This window comes from Dermacentor andersoni, chromosome 2, assembly GCF_023375885.2.
Source record: "Dermacentor andersoni chromosome 2, qqDerAnde1_hic_scaffold, whole genome shotgun sequence".
Classification (NCBI taxonomy): domain Eukaryota; kingdom Metazoa; phylum Arthropoda; class Arachnida; order Ixodida; family Ixodidae; genus Dermacentor; species Dermacentor andersoni.
Genome location: NC_092815.1, coordinates 17,581,574 through 17,605,148, shown reverse-complemented (window position 1 = coordinate 17,605,148; position 23,575 = coordinate 17,581,574). Strand labels below are relative to the sequence as shown.

Here is a 23,575-nt window from a genome sequence, read left to right as displayed (position 1 = left end):
GCACTCTCAGAAAATACAGGGGTCCCTCTTTTACACAATGTCCTAATGGCTCCTACAGGGCTTCTACCGCCTTGGGAGTGGCAGATTATCCAATGTGACATCTCTTTCTTAGAAATATCGAAACGAGCCCCAGAGGCACAAATATATTCGCATTTTCTGGAACTTAAGGAGAAGTGCTCCTGTGATGAATTTTATACAGATGCTTCCAAGTCCCCTGCTGGTGTTGCTTACGCAGCTCTGGGACCCTCACTTTCAACATCTGGAGCACTAAACCCAGACACCAGTATCTTTACAACAGAAGCATAGGCTATACTTAAGACTATTCAACACATACTGCTCACAAATATCGCTAAGGCTATTGTCTTCACAGACTCATTAAGTGTAGTGAGAGCCCTAATTAGCCTACAAAAACACAAGAACTCCGTTTTGAATGAACTGTATACCTTGTTGTGCTCTGCAAATATGTGCAATCAAGTGATTATCATATGCTGGGTACCTGGTCACAAAGGTATAAAAGGCAACGAAGCTGCTGACCAAAGTGCTAGGTCAGTAACTTTTAGCGATGCAGATTCAAATATCCCCATCCCTGCCACAGACCTAAAGCCTTTTCTACGCCGTAAATTGAGGAATCATTGGAAAGGCGAGTGGGATTCACAAGCAATGAATAACTTCACATAATAAAACCAAAACTGGGAAACTGGATAAATGGGAAAATAGCAAGGTACAAGGAAGTACTTCTTTGCCGATTTAAGGATAGGCCACACATACGGTACCCACTCTCATCTCTTGACTGGGGGCGATCCTCCAACTTGTGTTAAGTGCGGCAATAGCCTCACAGTCCTCTATGTTCTTATTCAGTGCCCTGCCATAGAAACAGAGAGGAAAAAGTATTTCCCTGCTGCATATCGCAAGAATATACCCCTTCACCCTGCATTTTTTATTAGCGATGAACCGCTTTTTAATCTGCAAACAGTCTTAGATTTTTTAGCCAATACCGACACCCTGAAAATCATTTGGCCAGGCAACTCTTAGCACATGACTAACAGCCCTGCATTCAAGGGCTCTCTTGAAACTGTGGTTTCAGTGTTAAGTTTTATTGCATCATGTTTTAACGAAAGCCCATTGCCATAGCTCACATCACGTCCTAGTCACCGTCATTATTTTAGCACCTATATATTCTACGCCACTTACAGCAGAAGTTTTTTGACCCTTTTACAGCCATATTACATCTACCATGATGAGTTCATTGTGCACATCATCCACAATACATCGTCAACATTACCACTTGTCATGGCGCTCTTTGGCCAAACCTGGCCCTTGCGCCATAAAATACCACACATCACCTCCTTAGCACCCTTTTCATTCACGGTGCACACCACTGGCATATCAAAATACACAGCCGTCTGGTCGGCGTTGCCGATTTGCCCAAGGTTGTAGCCTGCCGCTTCTCTCTTTCGCAGCACGTAGCGCTGAAAAGCTATCAGCTTTTCTTCGAAATCGCTTAGCAGCTTCTGGGTGATTGAAGTGCGACGTCGGACGCTGAAGCCGAAGCACTTCATTAATTTCTGAAGCCAGCCCCAGCTGGCTTTGAAATCCTTTGGCGTTAGGACCCGCTCCCTCGAAAGTTCCCTAGCTTTCGCTTGGAGCATTTCTGTTGTCACTGGAAGGGCAGCTGCTCTCTGCGTCCGAACAAAGTCGGCCAAAACTGTGTCCACTTCGTGGTGACGGCCTTTCTTTGGTCCACTAAATGCCATCCTCGTTGCGGCGCACGCAAAAAGCTGCTGTCGTTGTCCCCTCCAACGCCGAAAGTTTTTTTTGTCGACGCCGAAGTCCCGCCCGGCTTGAAGGTTTGACAATGCCTCTGTGGCTATCACAACTTTTCACTTGAAAGCAGCACTGTAGTGGCATCTCCTGCTTGGTGCCATCACGATAACACCACGCGACACGCCGATACAGCCGACACGACACAGGTAAAAATGGTGACCTGGCTTGTGTACAGTTGGCTGCTGGCATGGCTAGTAGCGGCTGTGATACTGACTTTTCTAAATGGCGCTAGCTATGCACCATATTTAGCAGTTTTAATGAAACACTGGCGCGTTCCTTAAAATCCTCGAATCTAAGCTGACCCTAGAGTTTTGAATATGATTATTTAAAAAAAAACTGTCGGCCTAGATTCGAATAAATACAGTATTACAGAAATTTTGTCCTCAAAAATAGCCATCGAATTCTTATGTGATCACGCTCATATACTATGGCTGTATACAGGTCAAAATGACAATGCCGAAGCACACAGCTTATATATGTATCGTGCTGGTTCACCAACCGCAGTGATCGCTCTGTTGAGCAGAGCCATCGGCCTCATGCTGGAAGGCTAGTGTAGACATATAGTAATTTCAAGCCTACTAGACTTGAAATGCGTGAGAACGATGCCGGTGTATCACAAATATTTGATAGCGCCTGCCGCTTAGACGTTTTGTGGCTGCCTTAGGTTGGCCATGCACGAGGATGCGCTCTTATGTTTTATGTTTTACTCCCTACACCAAGCGATCGGACAGTGAGCTGATTTACCATTTAATGCTGGTAATACAGAGACACCGGCTTTCTTTGTTGAATTAAAACCGACATAAGCAAAATAGTTGACAACATATGCACACACTGCGGCTGATAATGCACGTCACATTTTTGCGCCCCCAAGACATATTTCTGCCTACTGTAGTTACCGATGCACTGAAAGGCTTCTCTGGCGACCTTATATGAACGGACATGGCGTAAATTTCACAAAGTACGATCTAAAACATTCTGAAATCGTTCCACAGCATGCGACAGCAATACTTTCAAGCAGCGCCACGCCGAATTGCCCAAGCTAGAGAGGAGGAAAGGCTCGCCACGCGCCCTATCCTCCTTGCCCTATACCGTGACCGAAAGGTCTATACCATGACCAGAAATTGTTCGATATATATATATAGAGTAATTCGATGTAAATAGGTTCGCTATAGGCGGGTTCGATTGTACCGACCACATAAACACCGTGCGCTGGGTCACCAGCCGTTGGTCCCACCCAACGCCATTGATGACAGTATTAGTCGTGAATGCCATCACATGACGCTTGTTCACAACTGAGGGCAGGCCTATTGTGCTGGAAGCATGCGCAATTTCACAGGCATCTACTAAAGGAGGCAATTGTGTGAAGCATTGTGAGCCATAGTATGTGCTGCTGCCACAAAGAGTTGGAAAGCTTGGCACTTGCTACTGAGAACTGCTTTGGCACTGCAGAGATTACTCTGGAGGCCTTTATCAGCTGCCCTGTTTGCACAGCAGTGCACTCAGGCCTGCTCACCCAGTAGTTGGTGAATGCTACATGGCTTCCAGGAATGACATGCTGCCCCGAAGACGCCATTGAAGAAGCTATTTGCAATCCACAATATGCACAACCAACATGCACTCAATGTGGGCACAGGTACACAAATCAACTGGCGAAAGCCCCGGCACCCTTTCAAAATGTTTTCAGCAGCATGCTGAAAACGTTTCGAAAGGAAAGTATAGCACAGGCAAATGAAAAAGGTGGATTGCCACTATTAATTGCAATAGGCTCTTTTTGCAGAGTAGTTTGCTTGAGAGGAACGAGATGGCAATTGTGGCGGCACACTGCTAAAGCCCCTCTACTCTAGAAAGTAGTGACACTCACCTTCGCATGCACGCTTTCCTCCTCAATTCTCCTCAAATTTCACTCTCCCACGGGTTGGCGCGCTGCACACATCAAGGTTTTCCTGCCAGCAGCCGCCTGGTGCCGCAGAAGAATCGATGTGCATGCTTGTTTCAGCCATTTGAAGCATTATAAAGGGAAATTCATCGCCTAATGACACTGGTACTACGACCATGGTAAACTTTGTGGGGGTTCCATTCTGTGTGTGGCTAAGGCTGAAGACAAGCTCCGGATCTAGCCTCAGAGTCGCTCCGTAATACTCCCCAACCCGTAGCGCTTCAATCGCGGCTACGTCGGGTTCGAACGAATAAGGCAACCAGCAGTGTCTACTGTAACAACGTTTATTGCTACCAGCAATAAAGAACACTGGCAGAGGGAAGTCCTTTCTGTAATAAGTAATAAATAGGTTTGCCTCGTTGCCTGGGGTAGTCAGGCAAACGAGGTCACTCACGGGTTGCGGCAGGTGATCCAGTCTGGCAGCTTAGGAGTCGGGTGTCAGAGAGAGAGGGTCTCCCGTGGTGGCGCACTTTTATGCCTTTTTACCTTTTGCGAGGGGAGTTGCTCCTCGCCTACCGGATACCTCTCCTTTTCCCGCGAGTCAGGGGGGGGGGAAAGGGGTACGCGCGTCACAAGAACGACGGAGAATGGGAGGGCGCGTAGTGCCTTTCTCCCATGTCTACACCGGCTCGACGCGTCCGCCACGTGCGAATGGGACGACGTGAGTACGCTGGAGGAAATGGGAGCAGGTGTTTGCCACAACTTCCGACGGGTTGTTATGAAAAATAATTGCAAGAAAGGCTCCGAGATAAACTAGCGGAAGTGCTTTAAAATGTGGCTATCGAGCTATATTTCAGAGGCTTGCTCTCCATGTCAATGCCACTTTGGCCATCCATGGTGGAATGGAGTGCGGTATGCAGAAAATTTAAGCAGTGCAGACAAGTAATGCTATCCTTTCATATACGTGGCTTTAAAGAAGCTTGAGAAAGATAAGCAGGAATATATGTGATGGTTTCCTACAGTAAATCTGCCTCTATCAAGTGCACTGAAAGCACTTGGGCTAGTGCCACTACGCGAGACATATTCTGGGCTTTTGTGAAGAGTGAATAAAGGAAGCAATGCACGTGCTTGAACTTTGCTTACATCGCTTCACAATAAACCAACAGCATGCAACATGTACATTTTGCCAGAAATATGGGGCCAAATGCAATGTGCGTAGCTCATATTTTGTGTCAAGTCGTGAATAAAACACACCAATTAAGCAATTTTCTTTTGTATTGCTTACTGCCTAGTGCATGGCGGATGCCAACATATATTTAATGAGCTATTAAGTGATTTTGTTTTTGTTTTTCGTTCGGAACGTCACAGACAGAAAGGTGGCCATCTACAGCATTCGTACGAAAAATCGGGCGTCATTCTCAAGTTCCTGCGTAAGAACTTAACATTATTTCATTTGAGAGGAAACCATTTCTTATGTGTAATTTTTTTTATTCAAGCCATTCGCTGCTGGTCTTCCAGAATTTCTGATACTTATCTCTATGAAACTTGAGCTTCTAGGAATGCGAGTATTAAATAATGAAAAAGATGGTTCAGATATTTGCAGGCATGATTAAGCATTTGCGACTGGTGTGCTATTCATTAAAAAAAATTATCTTGGACATTAGCCTCGAAGTAGTTATTGTGACCTGAAATTTTACTTAACATAATATTGAGATAAAAGCAGCCTCCAAGTGCATGCCAGTACAATTGTAATGAACACGAAATTTAACTTGTGCTAAAAATGTGTGCATTGTAGTGTGCCTAGTGAACTAACACCATACATGAAAGCTCACTGCACTGTTATAAAAGAGCCGACCAATAAACTTTTGTGGAGATCTTCATTTTTTGCACAAAAATGCAAGCAAAAACACAAACTACTGACTGGAAACATTTTTAGGCACACACACGAAGTATAACTTTTATTTATGACTAACCTGTTCTAAGATTGGCTTACAAGATGCATAATTATTTAAGCGAATGCTGAGCCACAGGCACAACATTGTAAAGGATATAGTATAGCTTAAAATGTTGCGAACACGAAAAGAAAATGCACTGTGTTGTGATGCGCAAACAGTTATAAAAAATAAGTTAGCGACATGTTTTAGACGCGCTAAATGTGCAGTGCACTGCTTCACTGGGATGAATTTAACACAGTCTGACCTGCAGATATTATAAAAATCTTCATGCAACTTTGCCTGCAAGTATTAAGAGGAGTATAATACTTGCCTTGCAAAGAACGGTGTTTTTCGAAGGTGCGAAGTATTCCGATGTTGTGCAGCCATTGTTTTCACTGCACAATGTCCTGTTTTCTTTTGGCGATTGTTAACAATGTTAGTCCTTTTTTCTGCCTGCTGCTGCATTGAAAAGCGCAGCAGCCAAGCATTCTTCCAGCAAATGAAGCTCACTTGCAAAATGCACGTATGCCATGGCAGCACAATCAACACAGGGCAGGTGAATGGCTGCCTGAAAAAGGTAAAAATAGCTAAAGCAAGTTCCATGACGTCGTCTTGACGCAAGGGTCAGCTGATAGGGCAATTTCATGCGCCGCAGCCAACCAGCGCGCGGTGACAGCGAGAAGGAAAAGGCACAGCGCCACAGGTAAGGGTGTGGTGGCAAATATCTAAGAGTGTCGTTATTTTCCAAAACAACGGGACTTTATGCACTGCACGTTTCCTCAAGCAAAAGCACGCAATTGCGAAATAATTACCACTGCGGCCCTGCTACTGTGTGATGAGCTGTCAGAAATGCAACTGGTTGCTTGCTTATGCACTGTGTTCCATTCCTGTTGCAAAATGTGGAATGGTAGAGGGAAGAAGTGGTAGATGGCTGCAAAAGAGTGACTGGCATATTAAGGAATTGAATGAAACTGTGTGGCCAAGTTCTCAAACTGCTGCTACACAAGAACTGCCTGTGTTGCTGGCCCTTCACGATCCATGGCTTTCCTCAAGGATAAAAAATGTCTCATGTGCCAGCACTGTATCGCTAACTTCCAAAGAACCCCAGGACAGCTGAAAGACTGATTATCACTCACTACACAGTGACAAAGAGAGCAGTGCCGCTTCCTGGCATAGTAAGCTCCTTGCTTCAAAGCGCTTACGTACCGTCTGAAGCTGTGAAGAGAGCTTCTTTTTGTCCACCTAGTCACTGTCTACGACATCTGCCGAAACAGAGCCTTGCCGAGCCGCTCTGGTGCATCATGACGTCCATTATAAAATAAACACGGCAAGCAATGGATGCATCACCACTTGATCAAACATGACAGCACTCATGAGATCGCAGTGAAGAAGGTCTATAAAACAACCTAGTGATTTAGCTCCTCAAATAATTACAACTTTGTTGCATTACTGTTGTGTACGTAACCGTGCAAGGGCGATAAAGGTGATCTCGTGTGAAGCAACCTGATGATCCTATTAATGTATTATCACTCACAGTGGCCTAGCTTGCTTAATTGAACTCATTAAATGTTTGAATTTCGCAGCTAATAAAAAAATGGAGATGTATGTGTACAATTGGCCATTAAGTTGCTACTCGCGTTGTACTGGAATATAGGCATACTCACAGAGAGAGATGTATAATTAACTTGCGCAACAATATTAACAGCGTAGGTAAAATGTAAGCAAAAAAATACGCAAAAAGTACCAAGAAAGTGCTGAAACAGAGATTGTGTGGCTGAGTGCCAGCTCCCGTTGAATGATTGTTTGCGCTTCTTTCAAGTAAATATAAATGCTATGTGCATTTCGTGAAAGAATGAGCCATTCGAGGGCAACCATATAAGATCAATTAACTGCAGTCAGCACTTTTTATTATCGGAAAACTGGGCCAAATCGTTTACAGAACGCTGCTGTGTACACTTCAATGCGTATTGTTGGCTACCTATCCGCAGCAGCAGTGCTGCCACCTGTAGTTCGATCTTGCAACAAATAAGCACACAGCTTTACTATGAGATTCCATTGTTCATTCCATCCCAGAATGGTGGCACAGAGATAACACGCATATTTTGAACATCTCCATGTATTTTTACCCGTTATGAAAGGTTAGAACTGGGGGGGGGGGGGGGGGGGGGAATCTGGTTTCACCTGGTTTTCATAAAAATGTTTGAGGTGCAAAAATTTTAGAATTATCAAGCTTTAGCCAAAAACAAAAGACCATAATTATCAGATCAAATCGTGTCTTCTACAGAACTTCAGGAAAACTCATTCTTTAAGTATTCACAATGGCGGAACTGCTGCGTCAGTAGCTGCAAGGTGCTACATTTACGACTTGCTGCGGGCGGGCTGTTCCAAAACATGGAGCACACTGAAGGAGTTAGTCCTAAAAAAAGTAATGCATGTACTGTAAAATTTGCAATGTAAAATTGGTATCTTTGATTTTATTACACTGTTCCAGATTTGGAATGTCCTGCTGCAAATGCAAACTCCTTCCCCAGTTTACCTGCTTTAGATATAGTATATGCTCCTCCAAAAGGGGCTTCAAAAAATGTTCTAGCATTCGCACGCCTGGTACATGATATTCTGTTTAAAACAACCTGGCTGTAGGCTCCTACACATGTGCAAACTGTCAGCGCTTTTGTTTTGCTTATGCTTTTCAGCTGTGTTGAAGTACAGTAGCAATTGATACATAAAAAAGGAAGAAACCTTTAAAATAAGTATTAATGGGGGTAATATTTGATGCAATACTACCAAGAAAACCAGTTGCAGCAGCATTCACTGTTGCCCTTGTCTATTGTAAGAATACTAGTTCCTCTTCCTGAAACTGCCTTGGCACATATGCCCAGCCCAGAAGTGCAGCCGAGCATCTTTTTTGTTCAGGTACTGGTTCCCTCTGGCACACTTCCTGTCGCTGGCCTTGAGCCCCACCTGTCTGGTTGCCCTGACAGGGGAGCTGCACATGCCGCGGCTGCAGATTCGGTCGGGGGCCAAACCCTCAACCTTTGCCTACCCACCACCACTGGAGGAGAAGAAGGAGCGGGAGCGCGAGAAGGTTACCACGGCGGTGCTCTCCATCACAGCCAAGGCACGCCGCCGTGAGGCACACAGCTCTGGCAAAGAATCGCCCACGCCTGTGGCAACACCTGAGACCATGGAAGTGGATGAAGAACCTGCCACGAACACAGCAGCAGCAAAGAAGGAGGAGGCACCGGCTGCTGGCACGGAAGAGGCTAAAAAGGAAGGCACTGAGGCCCCTGCTGGCACTGAAGCCAAGGCGGAAGCCAAGTCTGAAGCCAAGTCTGAAGCGAAATCTGAAGCAAAGGCGGAAGCAAAGCCTGAAGCCAAGGCCAAACCAGAGCCAAACTTTGAGCTCCTCTCCAATCCAGCAAGAGTAGTGAAACCACAACTGAAGGTGCTTACCATGCCTGAAGGCTCACGCTATCGGCCAATCAAGGATGTGAGTTGCCACTTTTCGTTACTTGTTACTGGACTCTTTACGGCGGATCTAACAAGGTACATGTAACATGGTAACAAAAGTTCCAAAGAAGCTAACTGTAATTTAATGGCCGTTTATGGGCCACCTGAGCGCCATGTATATCTTGCGGGGCCAAGTTCTCAATGGAAATGACACTGTTTCCGTAAAGGCATATGCACGTGACCTCTTGCATAAAAAAATAAGCATGTTCTCTTCAAGGCTTGACACATCAAGTCGCCTTCTCTAGCTGCTAAGGTGCATCAGTTCCCTTCTTTTAAAAACTGCTGCATGCCAGAATGCATTGCTCCGACACCTGCCCCTATGCTGGAGAAGAGTCCAATGTGGATCATTTCATGCCAGTGTGCCAGACATGTTGCTCGACCATTTGTGATTTTCTTGTAAAATGTCATCATTATGTGCTACTTTGCTCAGTGATTTCCCAGTATATGTTTTATGAAAAAACAAAATTTCTTGTCACATGACATGCTTCTATAGCTTGCTGAAGTGTGTGGAACATACTTGAGCAAACTTTAACTTGAACAAACTTGAACATTGAACGAACTTATTAAGAATGTACGTTAACATTGAACGAACTTATTAATACTTGAGTGAACTTTAGAAGCAAACAAACAAGAAAAATAATATAAAAGGTATTTTAGTGTGTAATGCTGCACAACCTCATGTGGTAAAACAAATAGGTTTGTCTTCAATACGTAGTGGTGTTTATTGGCAACTTCGATTGGAAAAGTGGTTTAAGAGCTGCAAATATTGATGAAAATTTGCAAAATTGATTATCTTCTACTAGAAAAATGACTATTGATTTATTCATTGTAATGAATTTCACCTGACTGCCTTAGAGGTTTACTTTACAAAAAAAGTTCCCATGCTTCAATACATAGTTCAAATTTTTTGAAGAAAGAAAGAAGAAACATGACAAACACACCAAAATGTCAGTTTTGATCTACTTTCAGCGCTGATTTTCGCACTGAGGTACTTCATGTAGAAATATGACACAAAATGCATTGGATAGGGCTGTTTGTTGTTTTGCGGCCTGTCTTGGGTTGGCAGGTGGCCTACTGCTCACAAAATTTTTTAACTACTTATTTGACCAATTACTAGGACTGTCACATACAACCAGATGTGGTGCAAATTGGTGAAAAATGACCAGTTAACCTTATTTCTGAACTAAAAAGGATTCATTATGTTTATTTATACAAAACGTTTGCTTTCTTAAAATTAACTTTTGAATGCATAAAATTACATTTATTTTGTTATATCCAGTGATTCAACGTAACCATCTTTGTTATGATGAAATTTGACTACTGGGACTGAAAGTGCAACTTTGTGGATTGTGCCATCAAGTAGATAAGCACTGTGCCATTCTGATTTCCTCACATAGTTTTCGGTTTCTGCTGCAGATCACTATTGGTGGCATTATCATGGTGACAGACACAAAGTCAAGTGAAGAGGAAGAATTGGTAGAGCCTGTCTCAGGTAAGGCCTCTTTAAATGTTTGCAGTCACAAGCATTTTCCCATTGTATGGTGGTTCTGGTCAGGAACTATTTTTAGTGTTTTAGATGCCGTGCAGAAAGCTCTTATATGAACAAATACATAGTGAGTAATGTCAAGAAAATTTTATTATGCCTGAGGCTCTCATACGCGTACATTCTTCAGTCAGCATCACGTAATGAATAATTATCGCAGGAATCGTTTTCTCGGGGATCCTCATTGTCACTTTCTTCTTCACTGCTCTGAACTAAGAATGTGTGCTTGTCGCCTCAAGGCGGAATCTATTCCTCCTCAGCACTAAATCATCTTCATATTCACTAAACTCATGCGAGTTCTTTCCGTAAAGTGTACGCAAAGAAAATGATGCAATGGTTGATAATGCACATTCTAATAGGACGTGTGTGCCACTAAACTGTGCTGTCCTCGTATGCAGAAGCTGTGGAGTGAAATTATCAATAGTGGAGTAAGTTTCTGAACGTTGCCGCAGTAAGCACACATATGTTGGGTGCTTCCGAACATCTGACAGGAGCCAATATTTTTTGCACAACACATGACTGCAAACGGTTGACATGTTATTTGGCACAGAAAGTGTGCTTTTATTTGGTTACAGAAACCAAACAAACTTCTTTAACCTATGGGTGGCTCTGAAAGCATTTGAAAAATTTAGCTTTTCAAAGAAACTAACTTTAAGAAAGTTAATGGAATATGGAATGAACAAAACTTGCATTAATTTTTCATTTGTCACATATTTTTTTTGCATTCGGTAACATTCAATTGATTGATTGTCATGCGAGGATACAGCAGAGGTCAAAATTCGCAAGCTTACCTGACTGCACATTACTTGCCCTACAAATCGACTGAGGGACTTGTGACAATCTGCGATGTTTTTCTGCTTGACCATTCTCTGTAGCATGTAATTAATTGCACATTATAGCTGACTTGATCTCCCTAGAGTGTGATAGCATGACAGCCAGAACGGTCACTCTTATAAAAATTTTGGCTTACAAAGCTCAAATGCTGCTACAAAATAAGATTTCGGAAAATTTTTTGTACAACACACAATTGAAAGTTACTGCATTTGGTGTTGACTCAATGAAAATTGCTTTCCTGTTACGCTTAATTAGCTGATTCTCGGAGAGTCGACAGACCTCTCTATCAGAAGAAATGCAGCTATAGTTTTGCCTTTTACAACAGCAATATTTGCAGCACGGTGTACATAAATTTTGTGTGAAAAATCCAATAAGTCATTGCACATAATCCGAATTTTCTATAGCCATTACACCCTATATAGTCCTATAGAGTCGAATGAGCAAATGAGCCCAAAAAAGTATCAGTCAACTGCTGTACATGCATGGCTCTTGCACATACTGAAAGACAAGTTGTGACATGTTTCATAAATTTTATGTGCTTTCAGTCATGTAAAGAATGTTCAATACAATATATGCACATGTAATCTGTAGTACATCACCACGCGTAATAACAGTACAGTTGAACCCACTTATAACAATATCGGTTTTAACAATAGTATATCAGATATAAGAATGAGCAGCCACAGCACCGTGAACTTGTGTGTGTTGTATGATAAAATAAACTACTTACTACAATGTTCCCATGCCACGTTATTGGTTATAACAATTAAATCTGGCCACTGGGTGTTTGCGTCAAAAGACAAAAGAAAATGCGAGCCGCTGCACCTGCCTGTGTTACATGCATGCAGCACCGCACGCCTCTCTTTTGTCTCCCTTCCACCCCTCTGGAACTCGAATTGAAGGCGCCAGCAGCACCGACCTCAGAGGAGCGGAGGGTAGACTGAAAGAGGTGCTGGTGGTGAGTACATTGAAATAAGCAGTATATGTTACCCATTGAACATGGTGACATGCTCATTGTTACATCGGAGTATTGTTAAACCGTTAATACTATAAGTGGGTTCAGCTGTATTTATTTCTGTCTATTAAAAATGTTTAGGTACTTGTTCCTTCTGTCTTTTTCATTCAATCCTGGTATAACAATTTTTAGTTATAGCAATGGAATTTTCTTGGCCACTTGAATATTGCTACAAGTGAGTTCAACCGTAATCGCTTTGACTACCACTCTCCTGTGCACACGCCTCTTTGTGTTGCCAAGGAAGAAAGTTGCATTAGTTGTTGCATTCCCTTAGTGGAAAATTATTTTCTAGCACAAAAAAAAAGGAAAAAAGGCTTTTTTTAATATAGTGGTTGCTCTAGCTGTTCTCAATAAACAAAAGAAAAGAATTGATAATAGCAGATTAATTTTGCCCTGCTCTTTCCTTGTTGCTTGTTGTTTTCTAGGCTTGTGCGAATGTTTTGCTATTTGGCATTCACATTGGTTCAAATTTTAGTGTTCAGAACAAACAAATATAAATTTGAAGATGTGCAATGACAGTTTTGGTTTTGGTGAACAAGTTGCATTACCTTGCCACAGCTCTTAGCCAAGACATGTCAGAGACAAAAAATTAATTTATTGCTGCTGAGAATTTATTACCCCTCATGTTGGCACTTCTCCTCTTCCAGCTGGAGGCCCCACTGCAGAGAGTGACGAGGGTGACGAGCCTGAGGCCCCAGAACCATTCGAGTACCCGTTTGACCATGACTGATTGCTATGTTTATCTGTGGTTTATTGCTGCTGTGTGAATACAAATTTGGACTTAGTTTCTCATGTGTCTCAGAAGTGCATTTCCAATGTGCGAGCAACACCCCTCACTGATAGGCCTTTCCTTCCCTGGTGCAGCCCCGTCATGCACCCTTGTTTTCGACCACCATTGGTTAACAAGCGTTCTACTTTTCTTGGCTTCACATGAAGTATGTGTGTTCAACGTTTCACATTTGCCCACTTTCGTTAAGTGCTCTGTACTGGCAATAAAGTTGGCTGAACATGCCTTAAATTTAAGTTGCCAGTGAGTTAGGCTGTCCGTGGCTCTAACAATGCTGACTCCAGATATTGTTTTTACTTCTTTGAGTCATTTCTGTATTAATTTATTATTGCTGCATTAACATGGTAGTACCAAAAATGTGCTTGTTGTAAGGGTAAAAAGAAATGTTCTGAAGCTGGGACTAGACTGTCTCTATCTGGAACGGAAAGCTGGTATTGACGTATGAATGTACAAGATTGGTGCTAGTTAGCTTGTTAATAGCATAGCAAACAGTGCAGACAACAGGACAAGAAAATAGTGGATAGTAGTGATAATGCCTGTTAAGTAGCATTGCGCCTTATCACAACCATTGATTTTCTGTTTATGCATTTTTTACCCTTTTGCGCAGAAGGTTGGGCAACTGGTTTGGGGAATTCCCATGTGGAATGTGGTTTGAGAGTCCTTCACAGAAGGGGCATTGGTGTGGGCAGGATAGGTGGTGTGCAGGAGTGCGAGGCTGCGGAGCATGTTAGCTTGGAGGCACAAACAATGTGGCAGTTCCTGTATGTATTAGTCTCATGTATGGTGGAGGGAGTGTTCTTTAGTGTTGTATGTGTGTGGGATCCTTTCCACTCTGTCTGGACGGGGCTGGCCTATCGCTGGTGAGTGGAGGTAGTGTTTAATTCCAACCAACCAAGTACAGCAAATCAGTCATCATGCCATCAATGTGATAATATGGTTGTTACCATTGTCGCCTTGCTGCTGTCATCACATACATGCTACTGTCACATACACAATTGCCCACTTTAAACAAGCATGTTCATAAGTCTGGTCACACTTTGCAGACTCCAGAACAATGGTTGATAACCAGCTTCACGTGACATTGATTCCCATGGTGCGTGGAATCAGCAAAATTTTCTCTCATAACTAGTTCTGTTGCAGGCGCTACCAGATGTTACGTTTTCCCGAATCATGCAACCTTTCTTTTGGGGTCCACTAAAAAACTTATTGAGCGAATTGTCATACCGAGTCCTCAAATGATTGAGGACCTTAGCCAAGAAATTGTAAGAGTAGGGTTGAAGATTAATTTGCAGAAGACCAAGGAAATGTTAAATAGCCTATCAAGAGAAAAAGAATTCATGATCTGCAAGTCATCCCTTAGAATCTGTGGGAGAGTATATTTAGGTCAATTACTGACAGGGCACCCTGATCATGAGAAGGAAATTTACAGAAGAATAAAAATGGGTTGAAGTGTATAACAGCAGGTATTACCAAATCATGACCGGGATCTTTGAGAAGTGTACAGTCATTGTATTCTACTGGTATGGACGTATGGGACAGAAGCTTGGACGTTAACCAAGAAGCTTGAGAAAAAGTTAAGAACCACGCAATGTGCAATGAACGGAGGATGTTAGGTGCAAGTTTAAGTGACAGGAAAACAGTGCCGTTTGTCGGGGAGCAAACGGCGGGTAACCAATATTCTAGTTGACATTAAGAGGAAGAAATGGAGCTGGGCAGGCCATGTAATGCCTATGGCAAGTAACCAGTGGTCTGTTGAAGTTGCAGAATGGGTGCCAAGGAAGGGAAGTGCACTCGAGGGTGGCAGAGAATTAGGTGGTGTGATGAAATTAGGAAATTTGCAGGCACAACTTGGTATCGGCTAGTTCAAGGAAGGAGTAATTGGAGATCGTTGGGAGAGGCCATTGGTCCTTAGTGGACATAAAAATAAAGGATACTCCAAGGATACTTCCTCTCTGGACTATTCATCCTGCACCAGAAGGGAATGAGAAGTGGTTGGTACTAGCGATGGAGTGAAGCACTGGAGATGTTATCTTTTGTTTTTAGCGCTTCTGCCGTACTTATGTAGACTGTAATGACATATGCATTTGATGGGGCTGCTACACCACATGACTGCCACTTGGCCCGTTTTTAAGGTAAGCTGTGAAACTGAGATTGGTTCTGGTGACATTGACGTAGATCTTCCTTGATTCATCCTACCTCGAGATTTTCATACTCATCTAGATGTTGTGTGATCACTTGACCCGCTCACTGCTGACATAGCTCTCAAAGTGTGCTGTCAAATATGTGTAGTGGTAAAACGCCAGGGATGCAAAATCCATCTACACATGTGTCAAAGCACTTTATTTTTTCAATATAAATTGAAATACAATTTTTTGTGAACATTGCTCCCTCTTCATAGAAGTCTCTCTCAGTTTGGCTCATGCTGGAAGAAATCTTGAGTGAAATGTGTGCAGTTGCCCATGAGGTGTCTTTTTAGTTCATTTGAAAATATATTTTAGCTATTAAAAAGCTTAAAAAGCTTAAACATTTCAAAGTAAATTGTTAAAATGAGCAGTGCCTTCACATAAAAAAAGTCACGGTTGTAGCATAACTTGCAGCTCTCCCGAATTTTGCATAAGGTTTTCAATTTTAATCTTGTTTTGCAATTTTATGAATATTTTGTCGTCTTACAAAAAGTACGTTACCTTCATTAACAAGCTTCGCTTGTCAGTCCCTGAACTTATTTTTGGAAGTCTCCTGATGGTGGGAAGGGATGCAAAAGTGATACTTGCATCAAGAAGTCCCTGAGGCAAGTGAACTTGACTACTCTAAAGTCACTGAATAAGTCGCCATGATCTAAAAGTAGTCTGCTTCTTGTCAACATTTGCTTTCCCAAGTTCATTGCTGCTTGTGTACTGCATCTAAAGGTAGATCACCTCTAGTAACAGATATACGTATGCCTGAAAAGGCATGTGCTCAGGGCAAGCTTTAAGACAAAGCTTTAGTTCGGGCACTCCTATCTAACCACATGGGAGTGAAGAAATAGTTTTTCTTGGCAACTACCTTAACACATCTGATGAGGCTTGTTGCATTTAAAAGCAAAAAAATAAAACCTAGTGACTGTTGGAAACAAATTTTATTTAAGGTGCCAATATATTTATAAAAATGTTTAAAAATCGTAAAACTTCAGGAAACGAAACGTGGCAATGAAAAACTATATCAAACTCCAAAGCAGGCAGAAGACTGCTGGATGCAGCAGGCTTCCGTCCTGGCTTCAATCAGGGAGACATCGCGCAACTTGATATTCAAACAAGAAACTCCTTTATTGTAGACCCTTTTCCAAGAAATGTCCACCCCCAACACAATAAAGGTCGAAGATTAGCGAGGGCTAGAACTTTCTTGAAGAACATATCCGGAACGGAGACCTTTGTTGACGCGGCGCGACACGCCAGTGCCAACAAGTTCTCCATAGCCATAGTCAATGACGGGGGAGAGCTCCTCTCGGCAGCCTCACTGAAGACCTCCTCGGTCGATGTGGCGGAACAGGCTGCTATAGCTCTCACATTACTGGACTCGAAACACACTACGGTGTACACAGGCTCCCGAGCAGCCGTTGGAGCGTTTGCATCGGTATTGATAGCCAAAGCAGCAGCCAGGATTCTGAACGGCAAAACATCCCTCTGACATTGTTCACCACATAGGCTGGTTCCCAGCTCACATGGGACCAAGCATATTACTGGGTCACCTGAACCCCAATGCCGCGACGGTATGGGGTCTCGGGTGAGTTCGGGAAAGCTTGTGCACAGTGATCCTCTAGTTTTCATGAAATCACCTCTCATTACAGAGGGAATAGGCAGAGTTTTCCTTTCCCCCATCATAAGCTCAACAGGCCATAAGCTAGCACGCTCCGCATGCTCCAGACGGGGTCCTACCCCTCTAGGGGCTTTCTGAACATGCTCCACCCGGACATTGATCCACTCTGCCCAGATTGTGGCACTGAATTTAGCTCATTAAGTCACATGCTCTGGCAGCGCCCTGTGTTACAGGATTTTAACCGAGAAGACGACGACGAAGGCCATCACAGACCCGAAACAAGATGTCCAGCTCCTGGCTGTCCAGAGGGCCCATGAACGAGCAGAGAGGCATGGCCTCTCTGTTTCGACATGGGACTACCTAATGGCTGGGTAGGGACCTACCTAGCAGGTCCCCGCCTAGCTCCTCAGGACCCCAATAAAGTCGTTTACTACTACTCCTACTACTTCTGTAAACTGCACCTAATATTCTAAAGCAAACAAAATTGACGTATTATGCATGTCCTTCAATACGCCACCAAATTGTGAGTAGAACTTCTACAAAACACTCATGAACATTGTAAGAATTTCACGTAAGACATGCATTGATATATCAAACTTGCCCACTTTAGATGCTCTAACAGAGACAGTTTGCAGAACTGATCTTTATTTATTATCTTTTTTTTTTTTTTTTGGTGCAGAGTTCGAGATTTGTAAACTCTGCTTAAATTTGTCTTTTTTTTTTTTTACCTTGCCAATTTTTGGCAATTTTTGTTAAAAAAATACAGGACAATAATCAAAATTCTGCTTGCTATAGTCACTACAGCTTAACTTTTTCTCTTAAATACGATAAATTTTATATTGGTCCAGAGGTCTCGTAAATGCATTTCTGCGTTCTACATGTATTTAAATGGGCAACATCAAAGTTGGCACCAAAGGTAAAGCTTCCTTAAAAAAATGAGGAAATGTGTAACTCCCTCCCCCTTTTTCTCTGCGGCGTCATGTTTGTGGAATTTTACAAATTTTAGAATTCACAGGCTGGCAGGTGCGTGTAGGCTAAACACATTTTTCAAAAATGCAGACTGCTGTCGTTACAATGAACCCTAATAACCTGACAAAAAACATCAGTTTTATCCAAAGTCCCTAATATTCTAAATGCCTCACTTCCGAATCTTTGGTCCCAATATATAACAACTTCATTGCAAAGCGTGAGTGACGAACGTCCAAAGAAACAACAAACAAAAAAGTCGCACTTTCGCGCCAAAGGTGAAGCAGTGACTGCAATAAATTAAGCGCAGCAGCAGCTGCGAGCGAATTGACCTTCATGCTGTCTTGCTTCAACGCAAACTAAACGTAGAAAACACAGCGCATGTGGAGCTACCGGCACTGGGCGCACTTCGTCCACATTGCACATGGTTTTAAATATGAGGCCCGTGCAGGCATGCACTTTGTCCACAGCACAGATTGCTTTCAAGATACGGTGGCTGTGGCATAAGGAGCAGCCGCTGGAGTATAACCCGCTCTCTCTCTCTACCTGACCCCCCCCCCCTCCCACGTGCCTTGCGCACATGACATAGAGCCGCAGTTGTCGACAGACCTCGCAAGTCAGTTGTCAGCCTGTGTCGATACTGCTAAAGTCTGTTTAATACGCCGATCTTGAAAAAAAATTGCCACTAATTTCGTCCGCTGCAGCTGATAAAGCGTTGTAGTGTGGTCCGTTAAAAGCAATCTTTGTTGCATTAATAAAATAGGACAAACTAAGGTTGAAACATGGTCTGTTTAACGTAGGCGCCGACTACAAGGGGCCTCCGAACAAAGAGCCCACCCCTAGCGATACCGAAGCCTACCCCGCCACCTAACTTGTCGCTGCCACAGTTTTGTCACCCACACCATTTGAGATTTCTTTTGACTTGCCTTGACCTCTTCACTTAAAATTTTATTGTTGCTAATAGCTTACCGCATCATTGTTGGTGCGGACGTGCATGGATTTCAATACATACTTCGCTTATTTTTGCAAATCCTGACAATAGGAGAACAAGCACATTAGAAGTACCAGTGGCGGCTGCCTCGTCGGTATTTTCTCACTTCCACATAGCTTTAAATTTCCACTGTAAACACCATGCACATATACAATATATTTAAATATGTACACAGGACAAAGTTTGTTATATTTTTAAGGCGAAGGAGGTAGCCATTTAATTATTTCTAAAGGTATGGATAGCTTATGCATAGAGAACGAATATGTTGCTGTATGTTTGCCTTGCTTCAAAATGCCTTGCGTGCTTTTTTGACCCTGAAAAAAGCTTGCAGACTTCAGTGACTTCTTTGGCAGAGACTTATCAACGGCATGTGAAATGCACATGGATGATGTGTACCAGTATTGCTTCTCTTTCCAGTAAGCAAAGCTAACGACGCATTAAAAGAACACTTCTAATAATTTACAACATTTATTAGGTATGGAAACGTCACTTGCATGCAGAGGCCATAAATATATATAGGGTGTCCCAACTATCATGCGCCAAGATTAAAAAAACAAAAAAACAATGCGTTGCTCAAAGTAAATTTAGTGCATATTGTTTCCAGTACAGTGGAGTAGCTGCAAGTAAATTTTACTTTACTGAGATTTAGTTAGGTAATTGTAATTAATTATCTAACTCGAGACATACTATCATAATTATCAAAGTGTCAATGAGGCATTTGTAGGCACAGCCAAGGGACATCTAACTGCGGTATTTTCAGCGATGTACTAATTGCGTACAATTTTTTTCTGACACAACCAAACATTGGGAAATATGGCGAACACCACGTGACTGTGCTCCCACCCGCAACATAAAGCAGTGCCCTCAAACAGGCTCCTTCTGAGCTAGCCAGAACGAAATGAAGGAAATAAAAAAAATCACCACCCAAGCACTCCGTACGGATGGTTAACCAGCGAAGTTGAAATGGGTGGCCCCGGTGTTTATCACTAGGTTAATCCTGACGGTTCATTAAACGATGGCTTGATAGGCTGCTGGATCCGCGGTACGCAGTTACTGCTTGCGCACGGCTGCAAGAGCCTGTTCTTGTGCCCGGGCTACAGCGGCGGGATGACGTCGACGACCTGGTTCCTGGTTCTGCTCGTCTGCTGGTCTTAAGCTACCTACTCTTCAGGAGTCCGTGTGACACGTGGCCTACTATTTCGTAGCCGGAGAGAAACTGCTGCATGCCCGCTCCGCTGCAACGGAGAGCAACGATGACACTACTGGCGCAGCCAATTGCGCGCCTCTCTTTTGCTTTATTTTGTGCATTTGCATTTGGTTGCGCCGGAGGAGTTTTCGGCATACAGGCGACAAACTTACGGACAGACGAATCGGCTAGCTATGTGCAGCTTCGCTGTAAAACTTTAGGATCGACCTAGTGCCTTACCTGCCATGCCTCGGCTGAAGTAACACTTCACGTTTGGCGTTACTTGGAAACAAGCTGCGATAGTGTGTTGACTTAGTGTAGATAGAGTGCACAGATGGGTCTTCTTTTTTTTTTTCCACAATACCTATCACCACAAAAGCAAATTGACATCGTCAGTGCAAATGTTTAAAAATGTGTTTTGTTTTGTCCCAGTCACCATGTCTTTAACGAGCAGAAGGTAAAAATGATCCTTGCCTTATATCAGTCACGGAAGTGTGGCGGTAGACCGAACACGTCAGCTACGGTGTCATCAGAAATGATGAAAACCTGAGACAAACTGGCAGCTTCAAGAAACAGCTGCGTAGGATTCTATCTTTGAGTCCTAGCTTACGCACGGATGTTCTAGCATTTATGGCCTCAAATCGTCATGCTAGCATGCGGGACGTGGCCGCCCAGGTACCAGTTTCCAAGTCATCAGTTTGGAGGATTCTAAACCCGGTGTCACTGGGTTAATCCCGACGGTTCATTAAACAACGGCTTGGTAGGCTGCCAGATCCTCAGTACGCAGTTGCTGCTTGCGCTCAACTGCACGAGCCTGTTCTTGTGCCTGAGCTGCAGCATCGGGACGACATAGATGAGCTCGTTCGCGGTTCTGCTCGCGGTGTTGCTGATCGAAAGCTGCATGCTCCTCAGGAGTACGTATGACGTGCGGCCTACCCATTTCGGAGCCGGAGAGAAACTGCTGCATGCCCGCTCGACTGCAACGGAGAGCAACAACGTCACTCTCGCGCCTTTCAAAGCCAATCTCGCGTCTTTCTTTCGCTTCTTTTTGTGTGTGTGTGTGTGCGGTTGCATGCGGTTGCACCGGAGGAGTATTCGGCGTACAGTCGACAGACTGGTGGACAGTCGAATCGGCTAGACATATACAGCTTTGCTGAAAATCATAGTGACCGAGCTAATGCCTTATCTGCCGCGCCTCAGCCGAAATAACACGTCATGTTTGGTGTTAGTTGGAAACAAGCTGCAATAGCTGTTGTCTTAGTAGATAGAGTGCACGGATGGGTCTTTTTTTTTTTTTTTTGCCACAATACCTATCGCCACAAAAGTAAATCGATGTCAGTGCAAATGTTTAAAAATGCATTTCGTTTTGTCCCAGTCTCCATGTCTTTCTCTAACGAGCAGAAGGTAAAAATGATCCTTGCCTTGGGAGCTGCAAATGACAACAAAAGGAAGGCCGCAAATGTGTTTCAGTCATGGAAGTGTGGCGGTAGACCAAATGCTTCTATTATCATCAGAAATTATGAAAACCTGAGACAAACTGGCAGTTTCCAGAAACAGTGGTTTAGAACTCAATCTTTCAGTCCTAGCCTATGCATGAACCTGTTTTTGCAGCACATATACATTCTCGTGAAAACTAAAACCGTCACCTTAAATTGGCTTTGGTCCAAAGCAAGTTTATGGCGTGAAATATAGCACTCTGCCAATGCAGTGCGAGCAAAGCCGGGATTTTGAAACATGCTATGCCTATTACATTGTTTTTCACGTTTCGTGTATGGTCAGAGCGGCACTTCGGCCGCATTATCAAGGGGCTTTTGTTATTAATGTGATCAGTCAGCCTTGAGAGATGGATAATAAGTGTGCCGTAAAAATAAAAAAGAAGAAATAGCTGTGAAACATGAAAGCTGCTGTTGGTGCTCCTTCCGTGCCATTATCAATCAAGGCAATGCACTGTCTCTTTGGGTTTGCGACAGGCAATGCAGTTGCTTTCAGTCAGCTTATTTGAGGGTGCTGCTTTATGATACGGGTGGGAGTGCAGTCACGTGGCATTTTTCATATTTCGTAAGGTTTGTTTGCCAGTCAGAAAAAATGACACGCAATGAGTACATTGCTGAAAACGCAGCACTTTGATGTCATTTGGGGGTACCTACAATTGCCTCATGGACACTTTGATAATAATGAGGACAATACTTATCAAATTAAATAAGCAATATCAGTTGTCGAATTAAATTTCAGGAACAAAGGAATTACTGGATGCTACTCCACTGTACTAGAAGGCAATAAGCACTAGGTTTTCTTCGAGTAACACAACTGCTCTTCTTTTTAAGTCTTGGTGCATGATAGTTGGGGCACCTTGTATAATTCATTCGGTAATCTAAATGAAGCCAAGCCAGATTCATTCAAAATAAGAATCAACAGTGGTCGTGCACAGGAGTACTTGTACTCGGACTCACAGAAAAAAATTAGATGCTGCATTTTTTTCCGGAAAGGCGGAGTAGTATCAGTCATAGTGAAGTATACGACAATTACATGAAGGAAGATTACACCACCGAGAAATGCCAGGTTCTTGGTGGTGGGAGAGGACTCTTGCTGTGAAGTTGAACTGTTTCCTACCATGAGGTCTTGTAAATTCTCATATAAGGCCGTCACTTCAGAGAACAATTCTTCGAAGTCACACAAAGCTTCTTCAAGTGCAAGATATATATATATATATATATATATATATATATATATATATATATATATATATATATATGCCCTTATTCTATTGGAGATTATTTTGGTAAATGTAAATATGTTATATACATAATACTGGGAGTAAGCTAATGGGCCTATAATTTTTCAATTCTTTAACATCTCCCTTTTTGGGGATTAGTATAATGTTTGCATTCTTCCAGTTTTCTGGGACCCTTGCAGTCAATAGACACTTCGTATAAAGAGCCGCCAGTTTTCCAAGCATTATGTCTCCTCCATCTTTGATTAAACCGACTGTTACTCCATCTTCTCCTGCCAGTCTTCCTTGTTTCATGTCTTGAAAGGCCCTTCTGACCTCATCGCTAGTTATAGGAGTTTCTATATCCTGTTCATTACTGTTCCTAATGGAGGTATCCTGATTCCCCTGGGTATTGTACAGGTCAATGTAGAATTCTTCCGCTTCTTTTACTATATCTTCAATATTGCTGATGATATTACCTTGCTTATCTTTCAGTGCATACATCTCGGTTTGCCCTATGCCAAGTTTCTTTCTCACTGATTTCAGGCTGCGCCCATTTTTTACGGCTTCTTCGGTCTTTCTCATGTTATAGTTTCAAATATCACTT

At 43.0% G+C, this 23,575-nt stretch overlaps 1 protein-coding gene across 1 annotated transcript in view; it reads left to right on the top strand.

The window, feature by feature from the left end:
- Rpn2 (Regulatory particle non-ATPase 2) overlaps positions 1-13,323 on the top strand; it is an 81,118-nt gene extending 67,795 nt beyond the window's left edge. Inside the window, exons 23-25 of the mRNA XM_055077479.2 lie at positions 8,548-9,124; positions 10,561-10,636; positions 13,184-13,323. Coding sequence (XP_054933454.1) covers positions 8,548-9,124; positions 10,561-10,636; positions 13,184-13,266 — 736 coding nt within the window. The 3' untranslated portion in view covers positions 13,267-13,323. The remainder of the gene's footprint in view (positions 1-8,547; positions 9,125-10,560; positions 10,637-13,183) is intronic.
- Positions 13,324-23,575: the final 10,252 nt, after the last annotated feature.